The sequence below is a fragment of the Podarcis gaigeae genome, assembly GCF_964106915.1.
Source record: "Podarcis gaigeae genome assembly, chromosome: 9".
Classification (NCBI taxonomy): Eukaryota; Metazoa; Chordata; class Lepidosauria; order Squamata; family Lacertidae; genus Podarcis; species Podarcis gaigeae.
Window position 1 is genome coordinate 57,290,144 of NC_139685.1, and position 13,772 is coordinate 57,303,915.

A 13,772-nucleotide genomic window follows, 5' to 3' on the forward strand; every position below is an offset into this window, starting at 1 on the left:
ACAAGAATGTTTTTAGCAGGCACCAAAGAGAGTACAGTGAAGCTGCCTGCTTGATATCAATAGGCAGGGAGTTCCAAAGTGTAGGTGCTTCCAAATGCAGAATGGGCTTGGAAGACAAAAGGAAACTATAAAGCTAAACCAAGGATCATGCTCCTTAATGAGTTCTACAGTTAATTAAGTCGGAGAAAGTTCTCTACATTGCTGTTGTGGCAAGTCGGCATAAGATCATAAGAAGAACCTGTTGGCTCAGGCCCATCAAGTCCAGTATTCGGTTCTCAGAAGCATACTGTCTCTGACTATGAGCAAAGCCATAATGGGCAGTAACCAGTGACAAGACGTATCCTCCATGAATTTGTCTAATCTTCTTTTATAACCATCCAACTTGGTGGCCATTACTGCCCCTTGTGGGAGTGAATTGTCCACACTTCTGCTTGTCCTGTGCCTGGAAAGCAGAGGTTTGAGTAGTCCAAGCATTCCGCCCCCCCTTGCCCCACTCATTTCCCAAGGAAAACCCACTCTTTAGCTCTAAATCGGAGCAAACATCAATCCAGAGAAAACCTGAATTGCCATTTGCTCCAAATGAAAGCTAGAGTGGTTTTCTCCAGGTGAGAGCAGCGAGACTAGAGGAAGTGTGGATAAGCCCCAAGTGCTACATGAAAAAGTACTTTCTTTTGTCTGTTCTGAATCTTCCAACATTCTAACTCACTGAGTGTCTCCCAGTGTTTTGGGAGAAGAAGAAAAACCTTTATTGTTCACATTCTTAGCATGGTTGCAGAATAAGCATGTTACTAGATTTTAATGATGAGAGTTGAGTACCCTTGTTAGTATAGTCAAAGTCTGAGTACAAAAATACTTGCAAAATCTGTTTTCGAACATGCAAGATCTATCTTCATAGAAAAGGAAATGAAATCACCTTGCCAGTGATGAAGCTTTTTTTTAAAAAAAAAAACTTTATTGGTATTACTGTGGGGGCAGATAGACATTTTGGGATATTCCTGCTCTGAGAACCAGCTGTCATTTAATCACACATTTCAAGGAGGATTTAGGAAGCTTTGCAAGCAGCCCCACTGCCAACCCCTTTCCTCTCTGCTTCCTTATTTTGGAGACAATGGATTCAAGATGTGCGCTGTCTGCTTCACAGCTGCAGTTTGTATCTCCAAAATGTTATTGGACTTTGATCACAAGGAGTGATTATTAATTCAAATTGATCAGAAAAGCCGTTTGAACTAAATTGGGACACCCACTATCAAGTTGTTCTTTGGGGAACATGTCTCTGGTTCCATTGATATCACTTGCGCAGAGTAGTTGCATTTTTCCACTGCCCAAGCCCGGTCCAGATCCACCAGTCCCATGCAGTGTTTACCTAAAAATAAGAACAAATAACATATACACTTTCTCATAATTATTGTAATACTACAAATGCAAATGTATATTTCAGCAGCAACACACACTGATGAAAACGGGTATCCTAGCATCAATTGTAACAATAGTGAATATGGTCATTTTGGTATCAATCATTAACAGCAGTGGTGCCAGTATATATTTTGCAGTGTCTCAGACCTTTGTTTTGCTTATTAATGCAACTTGGAATAATTTCCTAATCTGGTTATTTCTAATACAGCTGAAATGTCTTTTTATAGCAAGTGTAGGGAACATTTGGCCGTCCTTATGTTGAGGAACATCACCTTGCCAACAAAGGTCCGTATAGTTTTTAAGCCATGTTTTTCCCAGCAGTGATGTATGGAAGTGAGAGCTGGACCATAAAGAAGGCTGATCGCCGAAGAATTGATGCTTTTGATTATGGTGCTGGAGGAGACTCTTGAGAGTCCCATGGACTGCAAGAAGATCAAACCTATCCATTCTTAAGGAAATCAGCCCTGAGTGCTCACTGGAAGGACAGATCCTGAAGCTGAGGCTCCAATAATTTGGCCACCTCATGAGAAGGGAAGCCTCCCTGGAAAAGACCCTGATGTTGGGAAAGAGAAGGAGAAGGGGATGACAGAGGACGAGATGGTTGGACAGTGTTCTCAAAGCTACCAGCATAAGTTTGACCAAATTGCGGGAGGCAGTGGAAGACAGGAGTGCCTGGCGTGCTCTGGTCCATGGGGTCACAAAGAGTCAGACATGACTAAACAATTCAACAACAAATTTTGAGGAACGACAACTCTCATCATTCCTGGACATTGGCCATGCCTACTGGGGCTTATGGGAGTTTTGGTTCAGACACTTCTAGAGGGCCAAAGGTTCCCTCCACCTGCTTTATAATATTTAGAGTAGAAAATGTGTGACCAAGTGAGACGGATTAAGGGCTGATGTTTGCATACTAAGTTACGATAAATGAAAGATGTGTGTTTTTATGGGGGCTCAGTGTTAGAAGACATGCAGAAGTCCATGGATTCATCCCTGGCATTACCAGTTAAAAATGACTTCTGGCTGAAACACAACTGATGCTAGCCAGAGTGGACAATATTAACTAGAGCACTCACATTTAATTGCAAGAACGTTTTGTAATATTGCTGCTAATTAATATTCTTGCTGATGATCTACACTGTTGCTGTTGTTGAACATCTGACTATTTTCATTTTTTTTCCATTTTAAAATAATACCTTGTTAACATTTAATTCCAGAAAGTTTAATACAATATGGGCAAAATATCCCATTATATTATGGATAAAATAAGCATGTCGAGTTACTGAAGAATTCTGAAATACGAGAGAAAAAATTAAATATGCCACCTCCCTTAAGATAATAGAACTGATTTTTTAAATGTCCTGATTCTGCATTTGTTTAAAGTGGACTTGTTATACATGACAGCATATATCTGCAACTTATTATGTAGGTAGATTGTACCATCTTACCATCTAATACTGGAATCCTATACCCACTTGCCTGGGAGTAACCCCCATTGAATTCAGCAAGCAGAAACACACAGGATTGTGCTGCAAGTTATTTTTATATGATTACTGGCAAGGAATGAGTGGTAGTGCAGTGGTAGAAAATTTATTTTTGTTGTATTGTTCTGTATTGTTTCATTTTGGGTTGGAACTTTAATGCAAAAACAATCATCTTTATAATAAACGAAGCAATGGTGACCATTTTAACTATGAAACCCTGTGTGTCTTTTTTCAGAAAGAAGCACCACTGGATTCAATGAGGTTTACTCCCAAGTAAGCATGTCCAGAATTGCAAGCTAAATAGTACACCTTATGTAGAATCTCACTATCTGATTCTGCCTCTAACAGAGCATGTGGTTAGTGGTGATCTGATCTGACCTTTACCCTAGTCATTTGAAAACAAAACTTAATCCTCACCAACCACAGGGTCATTAGCAAGTTTAAAAGGTGAAGAAAGATGACTGAAATGGAAGAGATTATTTTAATGGAGCGAATAAGCCTGATGTCAAATATATCTTCAGAAGAAACAAGGAGAAGAACAAAAATGCCAGTGAGAGATCGTTTTTTGTGGTTCACAAATGTCTGCTCTACCTACTTTATCTTTGAAGGGGGGGGGGTAGAAGTACTATAGTGTCACAACATCAAATTTACCTGAAATGCTGAGTTGACACTCTGTGATTCATTTATAGCCATCCACTCCACCCTTCATTAAGTAATACATTTCCTTCCCATATCACCAAAGGGCTGGAAGAAATGGCCACTCCCATTTGGTGGAGTGGCACCTCCTGAACTCACAGCTGTGACCTTGTCAGCACGTTTTCCTTTCCAGATACAGGAGTGCCTTTAAAGTTTTGCCAGTTTTAGTGAAAAAATAGGTAAGATTATCTCAAGTCCTCAGTGCTTCCTGTTGTACTCTTAGGCACCACAGAAGTGATCAGGGGTCAGCAAACCTTTTCAGCAGGGTCCACTGACCCTCAGACCTTGTGGGGGGCAGGACTATATTTTTTGAGGGGGGAAAGAAAGAACTCCTATGCCCCACAAATAACCCAGAGATGCATTTTAAATAAAAGGACACATTCTACTCATGTAAAAAGATGCTGATTCCCGGACTGTTTGTGGGCTGGATTGATAAGGCGTTTGGGCCAGATCTGGCCCCCAGGCCTTAGTTTGTCTACCCATGGTTTAGATGCATAGACATTGTTTCTTCTTACTGCCTGTTATACATTCGGAGTGAATTTTGTATTCAAAACATGCAACAGTATCAAACCCTCTTTTGTCTATTTGTCCCAAACACCTTGTCTTTATTTTTTGAAAATCAATGCCCCATTTACGAGCCAATAAAGTTCCCAGAGTAGCTTGCAAGAAAACATAACTCTAATATAAAAACACTAACAAATTAGTAGAACTGATTAAAAAGGCAGAGAAGCCATTGAGTCTAAGAAAACAGTATAAAAACAAAAGGATCTAAAGTGCCCGACCATGTTTTAAAAAGACCTTTATCTGGTGCTGAAAATAAAAAAGCTTTGGCATCAAGTAAAACTCCCAGGGGAATCCCTAGAATATCAGCCCACCTATGCAATCTTACATATTCTGAAGACATTTGAACAGCTGTAAAAGAGAAACACAAGCCCAAAGCTTCCTTGGGCATATGGAACTAGCTATGCAGTTGTGTGGATCCCAGCCAGCTACTCTTCCTCTGTTATAAAAGGTTCCACTAGATCTATTGCCATCCTTTGTAATTGCGTCCTTGTTACTGTCCTTTTTTTGGCAAGAGGGACACTTTCATAAAAAGGGAGAAAACTTTCATAAAAGCCACCACCCTTTTCAGATTCTATTTATTTTGTTTCAAATACTGTGGTACCTCGGTTTACAAACTTATTCTGTTCTGGAAGTCCGTTCTTAAACCGAAACCATTCTTAAACTGAGGTGCACTTTCCCTAATGAGGCCTCCTGCCGCCAAAGCCCTTCCACCGTTTGGGTTTCGTTCTTAGACCGAGGTAAAGTTCTCAAACTGGGACACTATTTCCAGTTTTGCGGAGTTTGTAAACCAAATCGTTCTTCAACCGGACTGCTCTTAAACCGAGGTACCACTGTATTTCTATCATGCTTTTTAAAGTTCTCCAGACTAAGGCTACTAGAGTACTGGGCTTGCCTAAGGCCATTTATTTAGTACATGGCTGATGTGAGATTTGAACGGGTGATTTTCCAGCTCTTGCACTATAGTAGCTCCCTTGCACTGTTACTAGCTCCCAATGGCATCAGAGAGAACATTAGCATGTTTCTCAAATTCTATCATCTCCTTTATTGGACTACAGTAACAGATGAATGTTCACTGTATCACTGTGTGATACTTTCAACCCCATATTTAAACTGAGCTTCAACAAAGAAAACTATTTCACTGTATCTCTAAATACACCTCCCTGTGTGTTCTGAGAAACCAGCACTTTCATTCCTTGTTGATAAGCATGCCACAGCAACCCATATATAGTAAGCTAAGGACATCACCAAGTAGAGTGTATGTAATCTACACAACAGCTGTTCTATGGAAAAGCATACCTATTTGCCTGCGTTCAGGGGGAAGCTGGACAGCTGTCTGATCAGCAAATCGGCAAAGAGTCATGTGCTCCTAGAATAGAAAAAACACACAGAGAGATAACTATTGCTAGCTTCTTCCATTACATTATTCCAAACTAGCACCATAGTAGCACATACTGGGAGACTGTGTACATCTGAAGACCCCAATATTGACTGGAGATGCCTGTTTTGCTATGCAATATTATTCAGAACAGGTCCTTCTGGCATGACATCAGATTTGGACACCAATGAAAGGGATGCTAGTAGAGGGTATAAACTGAAGCATTCAAATTAGCCTAAGATGGCCTGGTATGACCTGTGTGGACTCTTTCAACACTGTAGTTAGATCCTTAAGCATCTGTATCACATCTGACCCATGGAAGCTTTGTACCATGCAGCTTCACCAACACAGGTGAGATGGGAAACAGGCAAAGAAAGTACTTCTTCATGCAGCACATAGTTAAACTATGAAATTCACTTCCATTAATTGTAATGGTGGTCAACAACTTGGACAATCTGGTGGAGGACAAGGCTTTGAGCCATGATGGCTATGTTCTGTCTGTCTGTGCCTCTGAACACCAACAAGAGAGGAGAGACTTCTGTTCTGCTTGCAAGCTTCCCATAGGCATCTGGTCAGTCTCTATGAGATAAGGATGCTGGACTAGATGGGTCTTTAGCTTAATCCAGCAAGGATCATATTATGTTCCCAGTGTTTTGCTACTGCAACACCAGACTCACAACACTGCAGTGCCCAAAGAGCTCTTGTACCCAGGCCTTTTTGTTTTCCTTTGTACAGCAAATCATAGAATTAGGCTACAAAATCTATCAGTCCCACCTGGTGAACCACAATTAGGTTACGCTGATCACATCTTATGACCCACAGCGATATGGTTTATAATATACTTTTACACACACTAGACCTTAGAGGTGATTATGCTTTTGACGGGGGGGGGGGGGGGAGGAGTGCAAAAGGAAAGAAAAATGCCATAACAGTGCTTTGGCTGACAGCTGCACTAGCTTGGACAGCTGCAATTTCAAGTGCCAAGTCACAGCAATCAGAACCATTTCAGAGCTGTATATCTTGACAGAGCTATTTGTAATGTTAGATGGAGATAAGTATGTGAGAACACAAAACACTTTTGGAAGGAATTTAGGTAATACCATTTACAAACGACAAATCCTCCCATTCTGCTTTTTAAAAGCAACAGGGATTTTAATTTCACAGGATTTCTTGAATTTTTAGGTTTCCAAATTACAGTTGGATATTACACTCTTGTTTTTGTTATGTAATAATTGTCCTGATGAAATATTTGTATTGCATTTTTAACCCCAACTTTCTATAAGAAATGCCTAAGATGGCTAAAATCCAATAAATAAATTAAGAAGGAAACAGGAATGCTGAAAATATGCAGAGTTATCAGGATTTAAAAATAAAATAGTCTTTTTGTTTAACAGAGAATATTTTTAGAAACTATGGGAAGGGTGCTATTCCTGTACCTTGACAAAACAACACCAAAAAGGTATTTGGGATAGCATAGAGCGCAAGATATGCAATATTCAGCTTCAGGAGAGGGAAAAGTGGAGAAATGGCAGGCAAGGTATGGGTTGAGCATCCTCTCATATGCGCCATTGCTTGTCCAATCAAAATCACCCTGGCCAAATTCTTTTTCCTTTAAAGGCTTTTCCCATTATGTGCCCTAATAGGTTTCAAACTGAATAGTCAGTTTCAAACTGAAATGTGTGTATACTATTTCCCATGAGAAAAGAGAACTTGCTACAAATTGTTCTAAAAAGTCAGCGGTGAGTTGAGTCTTCACAGTGGGATGCCACAGTTGCCATTTTGAATAGGGTGGGTGGGAATCATCAAGTCTCTATAATGCTTCGGTTTTACTTGACACTAATCCTTGAATTTCCCAGCAAAAGGAAACAGAAAATTAAGATGAACTATGGAGACAGTGACAGTGTCTAGCCACCACATTCCAACTTTTGGCAACACATCAGTAACTGAAAATATATCAATCCAATATGCAAAGTTGTATAATATATAAAGCCTACAGAACCAATAATTATAAATTTATACATTGAACTGAGCTACCATCTGGTCTACATCCATGTAAATAATACAATACTGATTTTAGAGGGGCTTCTTAGCACAAGTTTTCTTCTTTAAAAAAATCAACTGATACAAATTTATTAAAACAATATGCTTCTTAGAACCTGTGGAGATTTCATATCTGTTATGTTCTATTTAAAAGGTTGCATTAATTTTTCTCATAAAATACAGTCTTTTCAAAATTTATGTGAAGGTTGGAAATGTAATGCAATGGAAAATGTATCAACTATTATTTTCCAGTGAACTATGTGATGGTTTTAGACAAAGTTAAGGATGCATATACTCAGTGCCAGATTTATGTATGAGCTAAACAAGCTATAGCTTAGGGCCCCACTCCCTTGGGGCCCCCCCAAAAATGTAAAGAAAAAAACACTGGATGTACATTTCCAAAATATAAGATAAAAAACAAATAAAATAAAACCTACATACAGCTTCAGTGTTTTGTGTTGTGTAGGCTCCTATTTGTTATGTGCAAATGGCTTTAGATACCTATTAGGTTCATAAATTACCATATAGCACATATTCAACACAAAAAAGTGACAATTGGTTGTTGACAAAGGACAGCTGGACATATAAAGGGCCCCATTACCTTCAGTAGCTTAGGGCCTCATCAAATACTGCCTGCATATACTATAAATAATATTTAAGTTATTTTTCAAATGAATATGTCATATTTTCTAGCCAAATAGGGCATTAAAGTAAAATACGGTTTTCAACAAGCCAGAAAGAAGGCAGAACATAGCTCTTTATGTATTCTTAGAAAGACCTCAAAGCATATCTGTGTGAGCTGAAACATACATGGTTATCTTCTACATTTTGGAGCAAGTTTCAATGGAAAGAAACATTCCACACATGAAGTGCTTGCTTCTGCTGAAATGAATGGAACATTCATTGTGGGTGATGAGCTTCATCTATATGTCCATAACAAATTGGCAGGAATTATTATGAAAATTTATTTTTACTTATTTTATTTAAACTCTTTGTTTCTGTAACTATGTCACTAGGCTTACTTGTGCCAAAAGCAATTCAGCCGCCCATCTTATGAAAATGTGGTTATTAGTTCACATGCTGTTCACTACGAAAACTACATCTCAAATATAATTGGGAGAAAAATAAAGCAATTTCAAGCCATCACTGTCCAAATTGAATCTGGATAGAAGAAAATCAAATGAAAAGGGAAAATAGCAGCCATAAAGAAGGAAAACGGTTAAAAAATGGGAAACTGGCATAAAAATGCACACAAAAGCCTTCAGGCCTATCCAAAATATTTAGTGGAGCAGATTAGGAAGAAAGTACTCCTAGAAGGCTCAACAGGTTCTTGACATCTTTGTATATTTGATGGATGAATATGGTTCTTTTATAGTGAAACAATTCAGTTGTTTTATCATTGTTCTTTTCATGGTTTTATGTTTTAACTAATAAATAGTTGTTTTAATTTTTTTTAATGATCCTGTCATCTACTTTTAGAAATTATTGAAACTAAAAAATGAGATATAAACTAAACTACACACAGAAATGTATTCCATACTGTATTTACGAAATGTCTTTTTCCTGCACTAAAAGAAAAAAGAGGAAGGAACACATGGAATGCAATGGTGAAGTTTCCGTATTCTGATGTGATTTTAACCCTATCATTAAAAGAGAATTACCCATTCCACTCAAACCATACGGAAAGACACAGAAAACGGCACAGAAAGAAATTCTAAACCACAGCTTCACCTTTTGCATACCTTATAGGATAACACTTCCTTGAACTGACGGCTGAAATAGAAAAGAAGATGGATTTGATCACCATGAGAAACGACGATTTTAAAATAGATGCAGTCTTTAAGGCATATGGCTGAATTTTAAACAAATACTTGGGTGGGTTGTTATCTGGAAGTTGAACAAGATCCAGAAGCAGACACTACTGAGAGTTTCTGTTCTTTTTTAGTAAATGTCTATAATGTGCCAAGTTTTATCACTTACAGACATTTATCATTTAAGATATTTTAAGTGCTAAACAAATGCATAGGGCTGTATCATGTCACTGCTACTGACTCACTGAAAGCAAGCATCTGACTTTTAATATATTTATCCTACATAGGGCTGATGATGGATTCAATGTTCAGTCTGCATTGGTTGGGATTATACCCTTTTTAGAATCAGGTTTGCAACTCGGGAGTACTTTTGAACATAATAGCATTGCTCCTAAACTAGTCAGATGGTGGCTGTAGCCAGGTTTGCTGCACATGTTGGTGGCCCCGGTGGCTGCTGCCGCTTTGCCGTGCGTTTGTGGGGAGGGCTCTTCCCCCTGCAGGCCCACTCTCCATCAGGCCAGGGGGCGGGGCCCACGCTCACCACTGCCGCAGCTTTGGGGACACTAGTGCTGCTGCAGCGGTTGTTTGAAGTGTTTTTATATGTTTTAAACTGTTTTTATTTTTGCTTTGTTGTACCACCATAAGCGGTGGTTTTTATCCATGTATTTTTTATTTTGTTTTGGTTTATTTTAGGTTGGGGTTGGGTGGTTGTGGAGTGGGGTGGGGATTGGTTTTGTTTTCATGTAATTGTTTTTTATTTGTTTGCTTTTATATTCTGTAAATGGAAGCGAATATTAGGCTTGGGATTCCTACTGTGGAGGGGCGAGGGAGGTATGGCGGTGGGGGCAGATGTCATAGGCGAAGGGGATCGAGATACGGATATGCTCGTACCCCTTCCAATCTGCGCCCCATCCCGAGAGACGAGGGTAGGGTGAGCAAGGATTACTCACCTCCGTCACTGGTGTTGTGCAATGCCAGGTCTATAGGCAACAAAACCGCCACCCTGCGAGATTTCTTCACCTCGCAGGGGGTTGACCTGGCATGTGTGACTGAGACCTGGGTGCGCGAAGGGGTAACTGTTACCTTACGAGAGATGGCGCCCCCGGGTTTCTCCGTCCTTCACCAGTCGCGGACTGTGGGCCAGGGGGGAGGGGTGGCGTTATTAATCCAGGAAGATTGTTCTTTCAGGGCTCTACCATCGCCATTGATCCCCGGCATTGAATGTGTTGGCCTAGTGTGGGGCTCCAAGGTGAGCTTGGCTGTCTGGCTGGTGTACCGGTCACCTAGTGCACCAGCAGCCACCCTGTCAGGCCTGCTGGAGGCAGTGGCCGGCTGGGCCTTGGAGTTCCCTAACCTATTGGTATTGGGGGACTTCAACATCCATGCTGATGCCACTCCCTCCTCACAGGCTCTGGACCTGGTGTCTTCCATGGCGACACTAGGGCTCTCCCAGTTTGTTTCGGGCCCCACACATCAAGCAGGCCACACGCTGGATTTGATCTTTGGTATCGGTATAGATGTGATCATGTTTCCTTCGATGAAGGTGCCATGGTCTGATCACTATGCTCTGAAAGCCAGGATTGACGTTCCACCCCCACCCTGCTTGGGTGGCGAGCCAATTTGGGCTCGCCCGCAGAGGCTGATGGACCCTGATAGATTCCGTCAAGTCTTGCGGGACCTTTCTCCCCCTGGCGACTCATTGACTGAGCTTGTTGAGGCCTGGAATACCCAGCTCCTAGCAGCCATCAATGAGATCGCACCTAAGCGCCCTCTGCGACCCCGCAGAAACCGGGCTCCCTGGTTTACCGAGGAGCTCCGGAAAATGAAGCGGGACCTTAGACGGCTAGAGCGAGTATGGCGGGGTGCCCGTGACGGAGCTTCAAGAACATCTTATAGGGTTTTTATGAAAACCTACGAGATGGCAGTGAAGGCCGCTAAGAAGTCCTACTTCTCGGCCTCCATTGCATCCGCTAGCTCTCGCCCGGCGCAATTATTTAGTATAATTCGGTCTTTAACGTCCCTTGAAGGACAGCCAAATTTAAATAACAATTTGACACACAGCTGTGAGGCATTCGCGACCTTTTTTGCGGAGAAGGTCTTGTTGCTCCGCCATGACCTCCCTGCCAATTTGGATACAATAAAGGAACTGGAGGCCCCTCGACTGTCCTCGGGTTCAGTATTAGACCACTTTGACTGGATATCCCCAGCCGATGTGGACAGACTCCTCCGAGCTGGAAAGTCCACCACCTGTCCTCTCGACCCGTGCCCGTCCTGGCTGATTAGAGCGTGTCCAGACGAGGTGCGGGCCCCCCTGGGGGATATCATCAATCTGTCCCTTGGCACCGGGACATTCCCAGGGGAACTGAAGGAGGCAGTGGTGCGCCCGCTCTTAAAGAAAACATCATTAGATCCTTTAGATCTATCCAATTACCGCCCAGTTTCGAATCTTCCATTCCTGGGTAAGGTGATTGAGAGAGCGGTTGCTGAACAGCTTGGTAGGTTTCTGGATGAAACATCAGCTCTGGATCCATTCCAGTCCGGCTTCCGCGCTGGTCATGGGACCGAGACGGCTCTGGTCGCCCTAACAGATGATCTCCGCAGGCAGCTGGATCGAGGCGGGTCGGGGCTGCTGATTCTTCTAGACCTGTCAGCAGCCTTCGACATGGTCGATCACGAACTCCTGGACCACCGCCTTGCCGACGTGGGGATTCAGGGCACAGTCCTTCAATGGCTGCGCTCGTTTCTCTCTGGTCGGGGACAGAGGGTGGCGCTTGGGGGGGGAATTGTCATCCCGCCACTCCTTGGTGTGTGGTGTGCCCCAGGGTGCAATACTCTCCCCGATGCTTTTTAACATCTTTATGCGCCCCCTCGCCCAGCTTGTCCGGAGTTTTGGGCTGGGCTGCCATCAGTATGCTGATGACACCCAACTCTATCTGTTGATGGACGGCCACCCAGACTCGGCCCCAGACACACTGATCAGATGCTTGGAGGCTGTGGCTGGATGGTTTCGTGGGAGCCAGTTGAAGTTAAATCCTTCGAAGACAGAGGTCCTCTGGTTGGGACGGGACGACATGGGACTGAGGGGGCAACTCCCATCTCTTGCGGGGGTGCAATTAGTGCTAGCACCGTCCGTTAAGAGTTTGGGTGTAATCTTCGATACCTCCCTCTCCATGGAGGCGCAGATTGCAGCTATAACAAAGGCGGCATTTTTTCATCTCCGCCAAGCTAAGCAGTTGGCTCCTTACCTCTCTCGCCCTGACCTAGCCACTGTGATCCACGCGACGGTCACCTCCAGACTGGATTATTGTAACTCGCTCTACGTGGGGCTGCCCTTGAGACTGACCCAGAAACTCCAGCGGGTGCAGAATGCCGCAGCGAGACTCCTTACGGGGTCTTCGCTTAGAGATCACATTCATCCGGTGCTATATAAGCTGCACTGGCTCCCGGTGGAGTACAGGATCAGGTTTAAGGTGCTGGTTTTAACCTTCAAAGCCCTATACGGCCTAGGGCCCTCGTACCTACGGGACCGCCTCTCCTGGTATGCCCCACAGAGGAACTTACGGTCTTCAAATAAAAACACCTTGAAGGTCCCAAGCCACAGAGAGGTTAGGCTGGCCTCAACTAGAGCCAGGGCTTTTTCGGCTGCGGCTCCAACCTGGTGGAACACTCTGTCACAAGAGACAAGGGCCCTGCAGGACTTGACATCTTTCCGCAGGGCCTGCAAGACAGAGCTGTTCCACCTGGCCTTTGGTCAGGGCGCAGCCTGACTCCCTCCTTTGGCAATCTTTACAAGACTTTAGTTTATGGTTGCCATTAATTTTGATTTTAATTCATTTTTATAATGTTTTATAATGTTGTACTGTTTTAGTGTTGTTAGCCGCCCTGAGCCCGGCTTCGGCTGGGGAGGGCGGGATATAAATAAAATTTATTATTATTATTATTTGTTCCTAGAGAAAGATGGTTGTGCCACAGCTACATCCACATGAACTGGTTCTACATAGGGCTGCACAGAGAAAAATGTAGCAGATAAAAGGTTTCTTTGCAGATTGTCCACCACTGGTGTTGTACCAACTACTGAGAACTGTTATAATAAAGAATGAAACAGAGACATGCAGTTTAATTTCCTTCTCTGCACAATATTGTGTACTCCAGTGAATCACAAAAGTCAAGAGATTACAACTGGAAAGTGAAAGGACTGTTTTCAATCCAATAAAAATAATATGACTGTATGAAAAGGTATATGATCAGGCACTCAGAATTCTTGCACCTGAAGCACTACTTGACTTCTACTATGTTCTGTGGTCCATTCATAGGTGCATCACGGCTGCAATCCTGAATGAGCCCCACTGAGACTTATTTCTGAGAAAGCATCATGGGATTTGCATTGCAGAA

At 42.5% G+C, this 13,772-nt stretch overlaps 1 protein-coding gene across 3 annotated transcripts in view; it reads right to left on the bottom strand.

Moving 5' to 3' along the window:
* Positions 1-930: 930 nt before the first annotated feature.
* The window catches only part of GSTCD (glutathione S-transferase C-terminal domain containing), a 55,460-nt gene continuing 42,618 nt past the window's right edge, over positions 931-13,772 (bottom strand). For all 3 annotated transcript variants that reach the window (XM_083756556.1, XM_083756554.1, XM_083756555.1), the window contains 3 exons: positions 9,312-9,342; positions 5,451-5,520; positions 931-1,363 (listed from right to left, as the gene is read on the bottom strand). In XM_083756556.1, coding sequence (XP_083612682.1) covers positions 1,227-1,363; positions 5,451-5,520; positions 9,312-9,342 — 238 coding nt within the window. In that variant the 3' untranslated portion in view covers positions 931-1,226. The remainder of the gene's footprint in view (positions 1,364-5,450; positions 5,521-9,311; positions 9,343-13,772) is intronic.